General features: G+C 41.1%; 1 protein-coding gene across 11 annotated transcripts in view; it reads right to left on the bottom strand.

The window, feature by feature from the left end:
* LOC148017135 (uncharacterized) overlaps positions 1-15,474 on the bottom strand; it is a 123,838-nt gene that overhangs the window by 47,861 nt on the left and 60,503 nt on the right. For 8 of the 11 annotated variants that reach the window (XR_015687844.1, XR_015687843.1, XM_087662501.1 and 5 more), the window contains 4 exons: positions 7,933-8,024; positions 7,544-7,649; positions 6,801-6,929; positions 6,565-6,656 (listed from right to left, as the gene is read on the bottom strand). Coding sequence is in view for 9 of the 11 variants with exons in the window: in XM_087662501.1 (XP_087518627.1) it covers positions 6,565-6,656; positions 6,801-6,929; positions 7,544-7,649; positions 7,933-8,024 (419 nt within the window). In the remaining 2 variants the exon portion in view is untranslated. The remainder of the gene's footprint in view (positions 1-6,564; positions 6,657-6,800; positions 6,930-7,543; positions 7,650-7,932; positions 8,025-15,474) is intronic. The other 3 variants (XM_087662505.1, XM_087662504.1, XM_087662503.1) reach the window with 2 other exon arrangements.

A 15,474-nucleotide genomic window follows, 5' to 3' on the forward strand; every position in this document is an offset into this window, starting at 1 on the left:
TTCATGACCACAATAATCAATGCTACTAGCCCCCATCTGAATGTCCAAGGATGTAACAATCCCCAAGTGTGGTATAGTCTCGTCCTTCAACCCATCTATCGAAGTATGCTACTAAAGATTTGACGTCAAGCAAGATGGTGACAAGCATTGTCTCCATCTGTTCAAATGAGCTGAACTAGATCTTGAAACACTTGTTCTGAAGGGTACCACTTAGGTCACCCTGGCTAGGGTGCTGGTAAGAGAAAATTGGATGGAATCCTTAAGGGTAAGGGTAGGGGGTGTGTTGGGAATAAAGTCCCTCGTGCTTTTTAATGTGCTTAGGTGTAAACACACCCTTAGCACTTGTACTTACACATATATATCTATCTAAAAACCTAAAGTGGTATACTCGTCATTGTACCCACAAATCGTGCACACTCTCTACTTTGCTCACTCTCACTCTCTGTCTTGCTGCTGCTAACGAACACTGACTGTTTCGATCTTTGTGCCTCCCGGTCTCTACAAATTGGTATTAGAGCGGGCAAGAGACAGCTCAGGTGTTGCAGGAGTCCTAGGTGGACTCAACGAGCACCAATCGATAGTCGATAGGTGCAAGGGAGTTGCAAGAAGGCTCGTGAGTAGAGGAGACAGTCGACAAGTGCAGAAGAGGCAGTCGACTAGCGCAGAAGCGTGACGCAAACTTGATTAGAGTCGTGGACAGTGAACGACCAGTCGAGCAGGGAGCAGGGGTGGCAGCGTGGCGCTGACGACAGACACGGCATGGTCTAGAGACTAGCGGGGCTCACGGAAGGCAACCAGCAGGCGACTTTAGCTGATGGGACGGCAGCCAGGCGTCAAACCGCGACCAGCGGACGGGCGGCAGTTTGGCAGGCGCCACGTCACCTGACAGGTCAGGGACCTGAACGGCCGTTGACCCCCCATTTTTCTCTTCTTTTTGGAAATATTTAAGATTATTTTTGCCTCCTCTCCTCTAGCTGTTCACGCGTGCAAGCACATTGCGCAAATCTGTGCAGATTTAGGCCTAGAAACTTGGGGCTTTTCCCGGATTTGGGGACCTTAACGCAGAATTGGACAATCTGACTCAGAAATTGCAAAATTGGTGCACATTTGCCTGGGAATTTTGAGGCTTTTCACATTTTAGTGAAAATTTTTTAATTTCACTGAAATTTGTGCACACCGGACCTGAGGAATTTGGGGATTTGTCAGGATTTGATGTGAGCAAGACACAACAATGATATCTGTCTCAGAAATTGCAAGAATTTGTGATATTTTGCCTCCGACATTTGGGGCTTTTCATGTACATGCCAAAATTGGGCTGAAATTTACTCAAATTCTCGACATAGATGCACATTGGACCCCATGCAATTTGGGGCTTTTGCATTTTGGGCAAAATTTGTGTGCCGTTTGGTCATTTTATGTACATGTGGGTTTAATTCCATGCAATTTGGACACCTAGAAATTCAAAAATTTAGGGGGTTTTGCTGATATCGCTCTATTTTGGCAAAATTGGCTTGTTCTATGCATGTCAGAGACAATGCAAATGTATGGTTAATGCTTTGAGCACAAAATTTTGGGGCTTTTGACCGTGCGTGTCAAATTTTGTGCCCATGGGTACATGTACAACAGAAATTGCAGCTAAAATTTGGGATTTCTCATGTAATGTGATGTATATACCCTTGGAATAGTTGTAATCAGTTGTGGAATGCTGTAGCACATGGTTTAGTGCTTCTGAAAATTTAATTACAGATCTGAAATCTCTGCTTCTACGTGGTCATTTATTGCTGGTTGGTACTTGTTTGTACCTTGGTCACTTGTGTGACAGTTTGGGCCTGAATTTGCTGAATTTTTTGGTAACATTTGGGCTGAAAATCATGGCTGGCAGCAATGACAGCAACAATCTCATGCACATAAAGAAGCTTTAAGGAGCACGTAACTTTGCAGTTTGGCAAAAATAGTGCTACAATATCCTGTTGCGAACGAAGCAGGCAAAGCCTGCAGACATGGAACAGGAAGATTGGGATGGGTTAAATGAGCTTGCATGCTCAACCATTGAGCTATCGATTTCTGATGCCTGTTGTTCAACATTGAAGGTTTGGATTCTGCATATGCTATTTGGACTCGACTGGAAGAATTATATGCACAGAAGAGTGCCGCAAGCAAATGTGGGAGTGCTCTACTCATGGAAGAAATGAATCTTCAGAACAATGCATCCAGTAAGTCTTCCAATGCTTTGCATACTAGGGACAAATCACAGCAGAAAGGCAAATATGATAGCAAGGGACGTAGTAAATCACGTGGCAAAGATGTTGAATGCCATCATTGTGGCAAGAAGGGTCACTTTAAACGTGATTGCTACAAATGGAAGAAAGAGAAAGAAAAAGGCAAGAAGACAGATGATAGCAAGGAAGAGAAAAAATAGGGTCAACCCAAGAAGAGCAGTGTCAAAATTGAAGAGGTGAATGTAGTCACTCATAACAGTGACAATGGGAATGACGTACTCTTGGTCTCTTCACACTTTGGTACACATGCTTTACTTGCAGATGATGCAGATGATGACATGCATACCTAGATTCTCGATTCAGGTGTTTTCTTTCATGTCACCCCTCATTGTGAGTGATTCTCTACCTATACAGGGGGTCGACATGGTGTTGTCCATCTTGGGGACAACTATGCATGCAACAATGCAAGTATTGGCAGTATGCAGTTGCAGTTTTAGCATGGCTCTGTCTTCACACTTCAACATATACGGCATATACCTCAGGTCAAGAAGAGCTTGATTAGTACACGGCAGCTAGAAGATGATGGATTTCATACCACATTTGGTGATGGGAAATGGAAGATCTGTAAGGGATCTAGAGTGATTGCCACAGATTGTAAAAGTGATACCTTGTATCCTCTCCATGTATCTAGTGTGAGTGATCATATTGTTGCTGTGACCGAGCAGCCAAGTGTTTCTTTGTGGCATGCCCGACTGGGACACATGAGTCAAATAGGAATGAAAGTGCTTTCTTGTTTGGGTTACTTGCCTTGTCTTCGTTATGCCGATTTTGAGTATTGTGATCATTGTATTTATGGTAAACATGCACAGATGTCTCATAAAAAGTTTTCGCTAAAATCTTCTCCTCTAAAGTTAGTACATTCTGATATATGTCAAATGCCAGGATTATCTTTAGGGGAAAAGAAATATTTTGTCACCTTTGTCGACGATGCTACACGAAAGGCATGGGTTTACCTTGTTCGTAGCAAGGATGAAGTGCTTGATAAGTTTAAAAAATTCTTGGTATTGGCTGAAAATCCAAACAGGTAAGACACTTAAGTGTCTTCGCTCTGATAATGGTGGGGAATATGTATCCAAGGCCTTTCAGGCATTTTGTGACAACAAAGGGATAAAGAGGGAGCTCACTGCCCCTTATAATCCACCCCAAAATGGAGTTGCAGAGCGTATGAATCGGACCATACAGGATAAGGTTCGTACGATGCTGTTTCATGCTACATTACCCCATGGTTTTTGGACAGAGGCTGTTATGAAAGCCGTACACTTAATTAATCGGTCACCAAACATGTCTTTGGGAGGGAGAGTTCCCCAAGAAGCATGGTCGGGCAAGCCAGCTTCATATGCTCATCTGAAAGTGTTTGGTTGTGAGACTTTTATGCCCATTCGTAAAGAAAAACGCAGCAAACTTGAGCCAAAGTCCTGTAAATGCATTTTCCTAGGATATGGTGACGAGGGTGAAATGGGTTATAGATTATGGGATCCCAAGAAAAGGAAAGTAGTATGTAGCAATGATGTTATCTTCCGGGAAGATCGCATACATAAACAGCCCAAAAAGATTGAGGAGGTTCGTAGGGTTGTATTCCAGGAAGAAATACCTTTTGGACAGCAAAATGTGCCCATTGTACAGCAGCAAATACCTGCTGTAAATGAATCTGTATATACAGAAAATAATGTTGGAAATGATCAGCCAACTATTGCCCATGATAATGAGCCACTACATGTGCAAGAACAGCCAGGACAGCAAGCTGTTAATGCTGATTTGTAGGCTGAAATGCCAGGACAACAAGCTGAAAATGCTCAACAGCCAGCAAACAATGATCATTGGGTTAAGAGATCATCTAGGGCTACTAGACAACCTGATAGATTTGTTCCTGGTGCAAACAATGTGGCTGATTATGTCATATTGACAAACTGTGGTGAACCATCTTGCTTCAAGGAAGCAATGGATAGACAGGACAGCAAGAAATGGTATAAAGCCATGTTATTAGAAATGGAATCTTTTGAGAAAAATGGCACTTGGACTTGGTGCAGTTGCCTAAAGGGCAGAAAATACTTCCATGCAAATGGGTTTACAATATGAAGGCCACTTCTGGTTCCTCACCAAAGTACAAAGTAAGATTGGTTGCGAAGGGATACAAGTAGGAACATGGAATTAACTTTGATAAGATCTTCTCTCTTGTAGTCAAGATGACTACATTGAGAACCATTTTGGGCTTGGTTACAGCTAAAGATATGGAGCTTATACAGATGGATGTAAAGACTACATTCTTACATGGTGATCTGCATGAAGACATGTATATACAGCAGCCTGAAGGGTTTGTGGAAAAAGGAAAAGAGAAGATGATATGTAAACTCAAAAGGAGTTTATATGGGCTGAAACAAGCACCAAGAGAATGGTATCATAAGTTTGATACATTTATGCAGTCTCAAGGTTTTCATAGAAGTCAAGTGGATCACTGCTTGTACACCAAGAAGGCAGTAGATGGCAGCTTGTTATCTTGGTTTTGTATATTGATGACATGCTGATTGCTGGCAGGGATACTCATGCCTTTGACTCACTGAAGGAAAGTCTTCATGGCAGCTTTGGCATGAAGGATCTTGGTGATGCAAATCACATTCTTGGCATGCGAATACTCAGAGATAGGTCGAAAGGATTGCTCTATCTATCTCAGTAGGAGTATATCTCCAAGGTTTTTCAGCGTTTCAATATGGAGGGGGGGAAAACAATTGGGGTTTCATTGCCTCCATATGTGAAAATTGTGCAGAGGAAAACCCTACATCTAATGATGAGATGGCTGAAATGGCCAAGATACCATATGCTTCAGCTGTTGGCAGTTTTATGTATGCTATGGTTGCTACACGTCTTGACATTGCCTTTGCAGTGAGAGTGGTTAGCAGATACATGGCAAATCCTGGTAAAAAGCATTGGGAAGCAGTGAAAGGTATTATGAGATACCTCAAAGGCACAAAGGAGTTGTGCATCTGCTTTGGAAAGAAGAAGGCATTTGTCATTGGCTTTACGAATGCAGACTATGCTGGTCATGCGGATTGCATAAAGTCCACTTCTGGGTATGTGTTTACATTCACAGGAGGAGCAGTCTCTTGGATCTCTAGGCTACAAAACTGTGTTGCATTGTCTACTACAGAGGCAGAGTATGTGGCTGCCACTAAGGCATGCAAGGAGGCTTTATGGCTTTCACGTCTGGTGGGAGAGCTTGGCATTATAGAGTTACCTGTTCTCCATTGTGATAGTTAGAGTGCTATTATGCTAGCATGGAATCCCGTCTTTCATGCGAAGACGAAACACATACAGGTAAAGTACCATTTCATTAGAGATGTACTTGACAGCAAGAGCATTGATCTTGTCAAAGTGCATACAGATGATAATCCTGCAGACCTTCTCACAAAGGGTCTTCCAGCAGAGTGGTTTGCTCATTGCCGACAGATGATGGGAGTTGGATAGATATATGTATTTCAACTTTGTACATACCTAGACTTAGCTGATTCTTTTCTCCTCTTAAGGCACATTGCCTTTAGGTGGGAGGTTGTTGGGAATAAAGGCCCTCGTGCCTTTTAATGTGCTCATGTGTGAACACACCCTTAGCACTTGTACTTACACATATATATCTATCTAAAAACCTAAAGTGGTATACTCGTCATTGTACCCACAAATCGTGCACACTCTGTACTTTGCTCTCTCTCACTCTCTGTCTCGTTGCTGCTAACGAACACTGATTGTCTCAATCTTCGTGCCTCCCAGTCTCCACAAGGTGATCTCCAACCAATCTGCAAACCAGAGATAATGCCTCAAGGGTCATCACTCTGTCCCTAAGGGTGAGCTCTATATGGGAAGCACAACAAATTAGCAAGAAGGGATCGATTGAGGGTGCATGGATGGCTGCACTGGAGTCCCTTGATGATGGTGGTGGACTGGCTGCATTCTTTGGAGCCTCGCTCACTTCTTCTATCTTTGGTGATGAAACATCCAAAGCATCTTGTTTAGGCCACTGTTGGGGTGGTTCCAACACCTAAGGAGAAGGGTGAATAGAGGTAGGGAGATGGAGGCAGCTTGGGCAAGAAAGTGAATGGAGGTTGTGAGGGCAGAAGACTCGTCCAGGGTTGGACAAAAGGGAGCATCTAAGGAGTATGGGTGCAATGAAGAAGGCAGGACTGCAGCCTGAGAGGGCTGGATTGGCAGAAAGGGACACTGCTGAGTAGGAAAGAGAGCAGGCAGCATAGCTTCAGGGACTTTACAATTACTTATGAGAGAGAACAAGGAACATACGTACAATTGAAGGACCAATGAAATTTTTCTTCACTAGCTCACATGTATAGCGCCTTATGATGGACTCTTTTTCCTTTGTAGAGTACTTTGTGGGATCTGTACAGGAAACACAAGGTTCAATGCACTGCTGTATTCCTTAACATTTAAGGTTATCCAAGTTTTGTAAGATTCATGCGGCTCTATCATAGAATTACAAAGTTTCCATAGTTTCAGGGTGCTAGCAAGTGGAATCAAGATTACCAATTTTTATGCCACCCTTTGCTCCACCGAAAGGAACACCAACTAAGGCACACTTGAAAGTCATCAAAGCAGCAAGTGCCATTGTCTCATTGGCTTCCACATTGGGGGCCATACGAATCCCCCCTTTAACTGGGATCAGGAGAGCAGTGTTATACAGAATTTACCTGAAGGCTTAAAATTGATCAATCAGGCAGCACTATGTATAATGCAGATCCAAAGATTTAATAAGCATTTCTAAACTGCATTTCATGTGAATTGTGCACAGAGCAAACAATACCAAGCAAAAAAGAAGAAATACAAAGATCCCATGCAATGTCATTATCTCACAATGTAAAGTTGATATTTTTATCACTTGATAAGAAACATTGTGTGTAACATACTATATGAAGTTGGGGATAATATGCAATCTAAAGTACTACAGCTTGTCAAAGTTTAAGAACACTGCTAGAAACTTTGAAGTAGGATACATACAATGGCACTAAGAAAATTTAAGCCTAACAGTTGGGTACAAACCTATATACGACCGAGTGGGAAGCTTAGATGACTAATTACACTTTTACTATATCTAGTGATGATTGCTGATCTGTGTCAGTTAACAAATGAAGCGCTTGAGAGTTTTGAGAGAGTAACAGGAAATGATAGAGAAGATTAGCACTACAATTCAGGCATGGATACCCTACCTTTCTGCTTTCTAAAAAATGCCAATTGACACCAAAAACCTGCAAATCAAAATAACAAGAGACCTGGAAGATGATGATGTGAATGTTGTGCCCTGTATGCTTCAACAAGCTGTACAGTTCCATTTGAACACTTCAGAGGAAATTGAACCTTCAGAAGGCTATTACAAGCCTGTATTATCAGTATTAAAATCAAACATTATGTTAGCGAGGAAAACTCAAAGGGACATCAAAGTACTCTCTCTCAACTTCTCCCCTAAACCCTTACGGGTCAACTAGTCAGAATTCACACTTTTCAGGCAGAAAAGGAAAGCAGTATAGTTCTCGTTTTCTTCTTAGGAAAAATCAAACATCTGGGATGAGATAGCATCATTAAAATGTGCGTGTTGATTTCAGTTCCTCAAAAGCTCCAAGCTAGCTAAATATTGTTTGGCTAAAACTGTCAATTCAACTACCTTGATTTGAGCAAGGATGTCTGGCGCAGGAGATGCTAACTTAGCTGCTTTGTCGAAGTAAATGTCTACAGATTGAAGAAATGGTGGATCTCCTGAAAGTAGAGTGTGCAAACTGATTAAGTGCAGAATATTTAGAAGACAAACAAAATGTATGTACTCAAACTAGTTTTAGCTACCTTACAACGTTACTCCTAAAGGTCTTGAGCTGGTAGCATATAAGGGTAAGGCTTGAGGTCACAACCAAGATTTGTGGGTTCAAGTTTCTCCAGCTACCATCGATAAAGACACTCGCCTCCTTTGAGAGCAGTCACCTGTGGGGGCTCAGCTAATACACTAAAAACTCCAACTTGGAAGCATGGCTGCGGAGCATGTTCTCCTGGTGTTTGCAGGAAGTCCAGTCACAGCCCCTCCAACTTCTCAGGCAGGTTACATTTATATTGTGTTCTATTATTTGAACCATTGTGTGTCCTAGCCTCTGAACCATGGGTTCTAACCTCAATCCAGCATGGGTCTTGCTCAAGGGTTGAGGTTTTAGGGTGCATGCATGACAGGGCCCACAAAAAAAGAGATGGATTCAATAACGGATGCTATATAGCAAGCACATGCAATATCTTATTGGAACTGTGTTGGAATCAAGAGGTTGAGAGAATGTGAGGTGTCAGCCAGGCTCATTCCAAGGCACACCTTTATGTAGTCCATCAATAGGTTTTCCAAATGACGCTGCCCGGCGCTCCCTTGGAACATCATAGGGCTTGTCACTTAGACCCCACTGAGTTTACATCACAATAGAAGTGTTCCGGCCGAACCCACTAGGATCGACCTAAATTTTTGGGTTCCGAAAATCAAACGGGTCTCCTAACAGCCATAATTTCGAGTTCCCACTTCTACAAGATTACTCGATTTGAAGCAGACTTGTCATTGTACTTGGTTCAAAGAGAATGGGAGATGGAGGGGAGTGTGATGCGTCAACCCTTCTGCCCATAAGGCGAAATCCCATTCCGGCCCCCTAAAACAATGCAAGTGGGTTCTACCTAATGACTAATTGGTCAATTTATCGTCTTCCTATTTCTATCGCGGATTTAGAAAAGCTCCCAGCTAACCGGGACCACCCTATCATTGGACGGACCCATCGAGGGTCACGCCCACCTGCTTTCCTTTGATGACGGAATCATCTTAAGTTTTTTAATTACCTATAGTACATTTATTGGAACATATACAACCAGCTTCCTTAATTATTTCATTAAATCGCATGTTTCTTCACATAATTTATCTCACGCACACGCATACAATTCAAACAATCCTTGAATAAAACAAACTTCTTTATTATATTGGAAGTTATTATTACAAGCTGTGGATCTAGAGCATGACACAAGCTATGGTGGTTGAAAGATGAAGGCCAAACTCATAATGACATGAACAAGTAGAGACAAACTGTTACACGAGTGAATTAGGTTCCAAGATAGATTAGCTTGGACTCATAAACACAATCTTGTGTAAGATTGACAATGACACTACACTTAACTGAAAGTACAAAGCATCATGACATTGTATTCATTTCATAGTCAAGTACAATGCTTTATAGACTTTGAGTTGTTTTACTCTCCTCACTATGCATATGGGATTCAGGACAGCTCTTCTTGGAGTATACATCATTTGTCTACTTCTCAACACCCCCCCTCAAATGATGAGTCTACACTTCCTGGCTTTTGCCTCCCCTACATGATAACATGGCCCGGAAGACTAGCTCATAGGCAGCCTAGTCAAGTTAAAGCTTGAGACTTTACATCTTTGGCAAGGGTTTTACAAATCAAATCCACTAAGGGAAACATAGAGATCCACTATGGGAACAAATTCCTTAGAACAACCTATCAGAGTAGTTGATGGTAGCGGAAGTATCTTTTTCTTCTTCTTCATTCATAAATTGACTTTGGTGATGGTCATTCTGCATCTGTTGTGCTCTTTTCTTGTAGAAGCATTCACTGACAATATGGCCAGTTTTACCACAATACTAACATGTTATCCGACTCCTGTTGTCAGTGTTGAATCCTCGTCCTCTTCCCTTGGGTCCAGTACCTCCTCTAGTGTATAAGAGATTTTCCCTTGAGCTAGTCTCTTTTACATCTTTGCTTTTAAATTTGCTTTCTCCATTAAGCAGTGAGTGCTCAATATCTTTGAGTGAGAGACTCGGAACATTACTTAGAGTGGACACAAGGTTCTCATATGGATCCTTGTTTACACTTACAAGCAGTACAGCTATTGCTTCATCTTCATCAATATTCTTCTTAAGAGTTGCAAGCTGGGTTTCTAGGCTCTTGAACTTGTTAATGTGAGTGGTCATAGAAGCACTATCTTTGATATCTAGTTTATAAAACTGCATGAGTAGTTTTACCTTTGAGTTCTTTGCTTGGGTACCAAACATTCTGTCAAGTTCCTCCCAAGCGGTTCTAGCATTTCTAATGTCAGATATATGATGTAGTATATCATCACTTAGTCCCCAGGCAATGATGCCTAGTGCCTTGTTATTCATTTTCTTCCATTCTTTGGTTTTGAGCTGGTCTTCTTCAACGAACCCGTCTTCATCATCTTCCTCCTTGCTATCTGTATCATCTTCAAACAAGTCCCACAAGTCCTTTCGCATCAGGTGATACATGGTCTTCTCCTTCCAGGCATGAAATCCTTCACCATTGAATTTAGCTATTTGCTCAAGCTCTTTTTTTTTAAAAAAAAATATTTTAAAAGGAGGCCTTACCACGACAATACCCGGGCAGTGTCTATCCTTTTGTAAAGATGCTTACAGGAAATTTGATTAACAAGGCTTTTGTAGATGAACCACTAAGCAATGAAAGCAATTTCAAGATGCTATTCTAAAATTCAAGAGTATTTTCTTGACGTTCAGCAAGGACTGCCCTGAAGGTATAGCAGTAAATCAGTACCAAGGACTTTCAGAACTAGCCAAATTGAGTTGATTTGATGTGTCAACAAACACAAGCATTGGCAGTGAAAAATAGTATCGAAAGATAGTTTGTTGTGCTTGATTTCTCCCCTTCTTATTGATTTAAAATGCTAGGAACTGGTTGAAGACTTAGATCAAACTATCAAACACTTGAGTGACCTGAGAGAGAAGAGATTTATGAGCTTGATGAAAATGGCTATGGCTTCCAATTCTAGGGTTTTTGTAGCAGCCTGGTTTTTTACTCTGTGTGGACTGCAAACTTGATCATTCTTAAAACTTTTTACATGGCAATGAAGCTTATCTCATGGGCTACAAAAGCCCTATGGTGGCTGCGAGAATTGCATTGTGTATCATGAGCACAATTGTATGAATCGTCACGCATTGCAGACTGCGCCGTCTCTGAAGATCATGCAATGCCACCTTTTGTAGATGGTAATGTCGCCGTCCGATGTGATAGCAGGGAGTGCCTTAAGCTAAGGAGTAACTTTGGTGAAGGAAGCAAGAGCTGACACAGCCTATATAGTGAGATCTGAATGCTCAACTGAAGGTAGGTGCAGTCTGGCTATGGCTCCCAAGCAAAGCATTGAGAAAAAGGAGTAGGAACTGGGGTTCCAGACTTGTCCTGAGTTTATCTAAGCTCAAGTTGAGCTAGGTAAGAGTGAAATGAAGCTGGAGAATTAGTGCCATGCCTGACTGGGCTCTGATACTATGTTACAAGCTACGGATCTAGAGCATGACACAAGCTATGGTGGTTGAAACCAAACTCATAATGATATGAATAAGTAGAGACAAATTGTTACACAAGTGAATTAGGTTCCAAGATAGATTAGCTTGGACTCATAAACACAATCTTGTGTAAGATCGACAATGACACTACACTTAACTGAAAGTACAAAGCATCATGACATTGTATTCATTTCATAGTCAAGTACAATGCTTTATAGACTTTGAGTTGTTCCACTCTCCTCACTGTGCATATGGGATTCAGGACAGCTCTTCTTGGAACATACATCATTTTTCTATTTCTCAACAGTTATTACAATTTCCATCTTTCCGACCTTACAGAAGATACACAGAATTTCATGAGAGTATTTTGCCCACCAAGATTCCATCCTTGTAACTAATATTTAGGGTTCTAAGATCCCATCCTGGGTCACGAAGGGGCTCCTCAAATTCTAGGAACAATGCAAGATTTACGGCTAGAGTCCCCTTCTGGCACCCACATTTCCTACTGCTTGAGACTATCCCTATGGACAGACCTTTCACTACGGAGCCGGTCTAAGCCTCTCGAAGTGATAACCATGACCCCCTTGGAGTAGGGTCTCACAGCTAGCTTGGGGGTAGCCTAGCACGATCCTTCCTTTTATCTTGTTTGTCAATATTTTCAATTAGAAATCTAGATTCTAGCAAACACAAACAGTCCTTTCAAACGTATATCAAATGATGCAATGACAATCACACCATCGTACAATTCACAGCTTCCATAGCCAAGGTAGACCTTATCCTATCTCCCTGTTAAAAGTGTTGTTTATTGCCTGTAAATTGCAATCCGACGCGTGCGATTTCGCTAATCCTTCTTTTTTTGTATTAAATCTCCAAAACTAGCTTTAAAAACCACTTGCTTTTTTTACATAACATCTTGTTCTCGAAATTCCCATAGCTTTTTAGGATATTTACAATAAATAATATCTAAAATATGCTAGTTTTTGTTCAAAAATCTAATATTTTTAGACCATCTATACTATACACATTGATACTAATGACTAATATGGCTCATAACTCTTGTTCATGTTGTAACTTCCTTGATGAGTGGCTACAGTCCTTGTCAATTGGGAAAAAATATCGGGTTATGATCCTTGTTTTTTTTAAATAAATAAATTTATTTGTTAGTTAGTTAGTTTTTACTTTAGTTTGTCTTTAGTTAGTAACCTTACTAACTTATTAATTAACTAACTAACTTTCGAACTAACCAACTGACTTTTAATTGCATGGAAGTATTACAAAGAAAAAGTAGACTTTGTGTGTTCACAACATCACAAGGTCATGCACACAGTCAATCAAAGAGAACGTAAACTATAAAAGAGAGCAATAAGGACAGTCACAAGCAACTCAAAAAAGATTGTGATCACATAAAAGTTACCCCAAAATGAGTCACCACTGTATACTCATAATAGGAAGCCTATAGGAAGGAGCTAAGAGAATAGCACCAACCAAGACCCAATGACAATGGGTGATACAAGCAATTTGGGAGTGCTAAATATGGTGCCAGCCAAAGTATACAAGACTCAAGAAACTTTGCATATATGAGGCCTAAGAGGATTAACTATGAATGCCTCCCTAGAGAAACCCCTCAAGCACTTTAAAGAGGACCATACAAAGTTTTACATGCCTATTGATACTCTATAAATGTTGTAGCCTGAGTACCAAGAGAATACAAAGATCAAAATTAGTCAACAAAGTATGGAAACCATGGATGCTTCAGTCCACAGAAACTAAGTATGCCATGAAAACAGCATAGAGAAGAACTTTCAAGAATGAAAATGGTAGCTTATTTTGATGTCCAAGGTAGTCCCAAGCAAAATGTTCTCAAAGCTCCCAAAAGACTATCCAGCAGTTTTCAAACATATATTGTGTCCAACATGTTAAGCTAAAAAATACATTACGAACTGATTAGCTCTTTGAAACAGCCCCAAAACATGTAAATTACCCAAAGTTTCATTAAATAGTGCATGGTCCAAGAGATGTTTGTGTCCCATAAGCCAAACCCTATTATATCTCTGCATGGTATCAAAGCTAGTGCTCTTCTAAAGAGTTACATGAGTCTATCATGGATTGTGTGGTTTGTTCTTGATTACACTATACATGACATATTGATTAACAATGGCTCAAATGACTCCATCTTCGGGTACTCCAATGCTTTCTCAAGCTACTCCTTCAATAGAGGCTATGTTGAGGCATTATGGTCTTGATTTGGAGGACAACACTCTATCGACCAAACCAACCTCATCCCCTTTTGGGGGTGGTAGAGCCACACCAAGGAGGTTGAGAGGGGGTCTTGCCTAGGGAGGTAGCACAATTTCTCCACCCCCTAGTATCTGTGTTTATAAATGGCTGGCCACCAGTGTGGTGGATCCTCGATCTCCCCCTCAATTAGTGCCTCATGGCATCTCTAACTGGTCCAATCATTATCTTTCTCTAGGCTAGTTTCTTAGGCATCCTAGGTCCTCCTTAGGGACCTTAGGCTATTTTCCTTAGGCTTAGCCGCACTCTTTCAAGTCTTCCATTGCATAGTTCCTTGTTTTAAATTTACTTCCACTATATCTAACACTCATTTAGCTCTCTTTTTCATTTAACATAGCATCCAAAGCATCTCAATATGAAACATCTAGTATGCAAGTTTCTTTCTCCATCCTTTCACACTAGCTTTCGTATTTCAGTTAGGATATAACATTGCAAGTATGTTAGCGGTCCTACTTGGGCTGAAGGTTAGATTTTTCCATCCTTGCCTTGGTAAGTACTTCCTCCATGAGCATGGAGACAGAGATAGTATCTTCTCTCTCAAGATCGAGCATTCTTTTCCCTTATATTGACATCTATCTTTCTTTCCTTTTAGATGAGGTGTTTTTTTTTTGCCATTCAACAATCATTTTCTACACTTCCTAGCTTATTTTTTCATGACAAAGGAATTGCCACTTTGGTGATTTTGCCTTCATATTCTTTATTGGCATCAGAGTCATCTCCGGAGGTCAAGTTTCAAGCATGACTACAACCCTTGATCAACATTGGAACCATCTCCCAAGATTAAGTACAAGCACATTCTGACTACCTTGGTGGATGTCACTTCCCTCGCTCTTCTAGTTGGGGAGTGTCAAGACTCAAATCTTCATTCCTCATCCATTAGATCCATTTGCATGGTAGATTGCTATCCTAGCGCTTCTCAACTAGCATGGAGCCCTCTCCCAAGGTTGAGATTTGGGCTTGCCTACGCTACTTAGTCAACATAGGATCCCTCTCCTAAGGCCACATACAAGCATGTTCCACATACCAAATGGGCTAACAAGTGTCAAGTCTACCTTCATCATTGGATTCTTCATGGTTCTTGGCACCACACAAAGATCGACATCAAGTTTCTCTTCCTCCTTCCACATCGACGTCCATGGTTGAGAGGGTGTTCCTACCCTTTCTTGGTATTCTACAGGTTTTTGCATTTAGCCTCGACATCAGCCTCCCTTTCCTGTTGTACCTCCCCTTTGCATTGCATGATCATCATCATCTTTGTAAAAGGTGCTTGGGCAAGTAAACAATTTTCCCATAAGGAACACTGTCCAAGTGGCACTTACTGCATATTCATTCTCATCATGTAGCATTACTCTGTGTATCTTGTCGTGCAAAGCACCTATAAAGAAATAGCCTAATACAAAAACATAAATGAAAGCGTAAAATAAAGCATAAACTCAACAAAATAAGGTTAGAGTTAGGGTAACTCAGAGACAAAGAACACAACGGAAATCCAAATGAATGGCTGAATATTGATTATGCAATGCTCACGTAGCAAATACACCATGCAGGAAATTAAAAATGTACCCCGA

The sequence above is a fragment of the Lygodium microphyllum genome, chromosome 22, assembly GCF_053477565.2.
Source record: "Lygodium microphyllum isolate KBCC chromosome 22, Lygodium_microphyllum_v1.1.10, whole genome shotgun sequence".
Classification (NCBI taxonomy): Eukaryota; Viridiplantae; Streptophyta; class Polypodiopsida; order Schizaeales; family Lygodiaceae; genus Lygodium; species Lygodium microphyllum.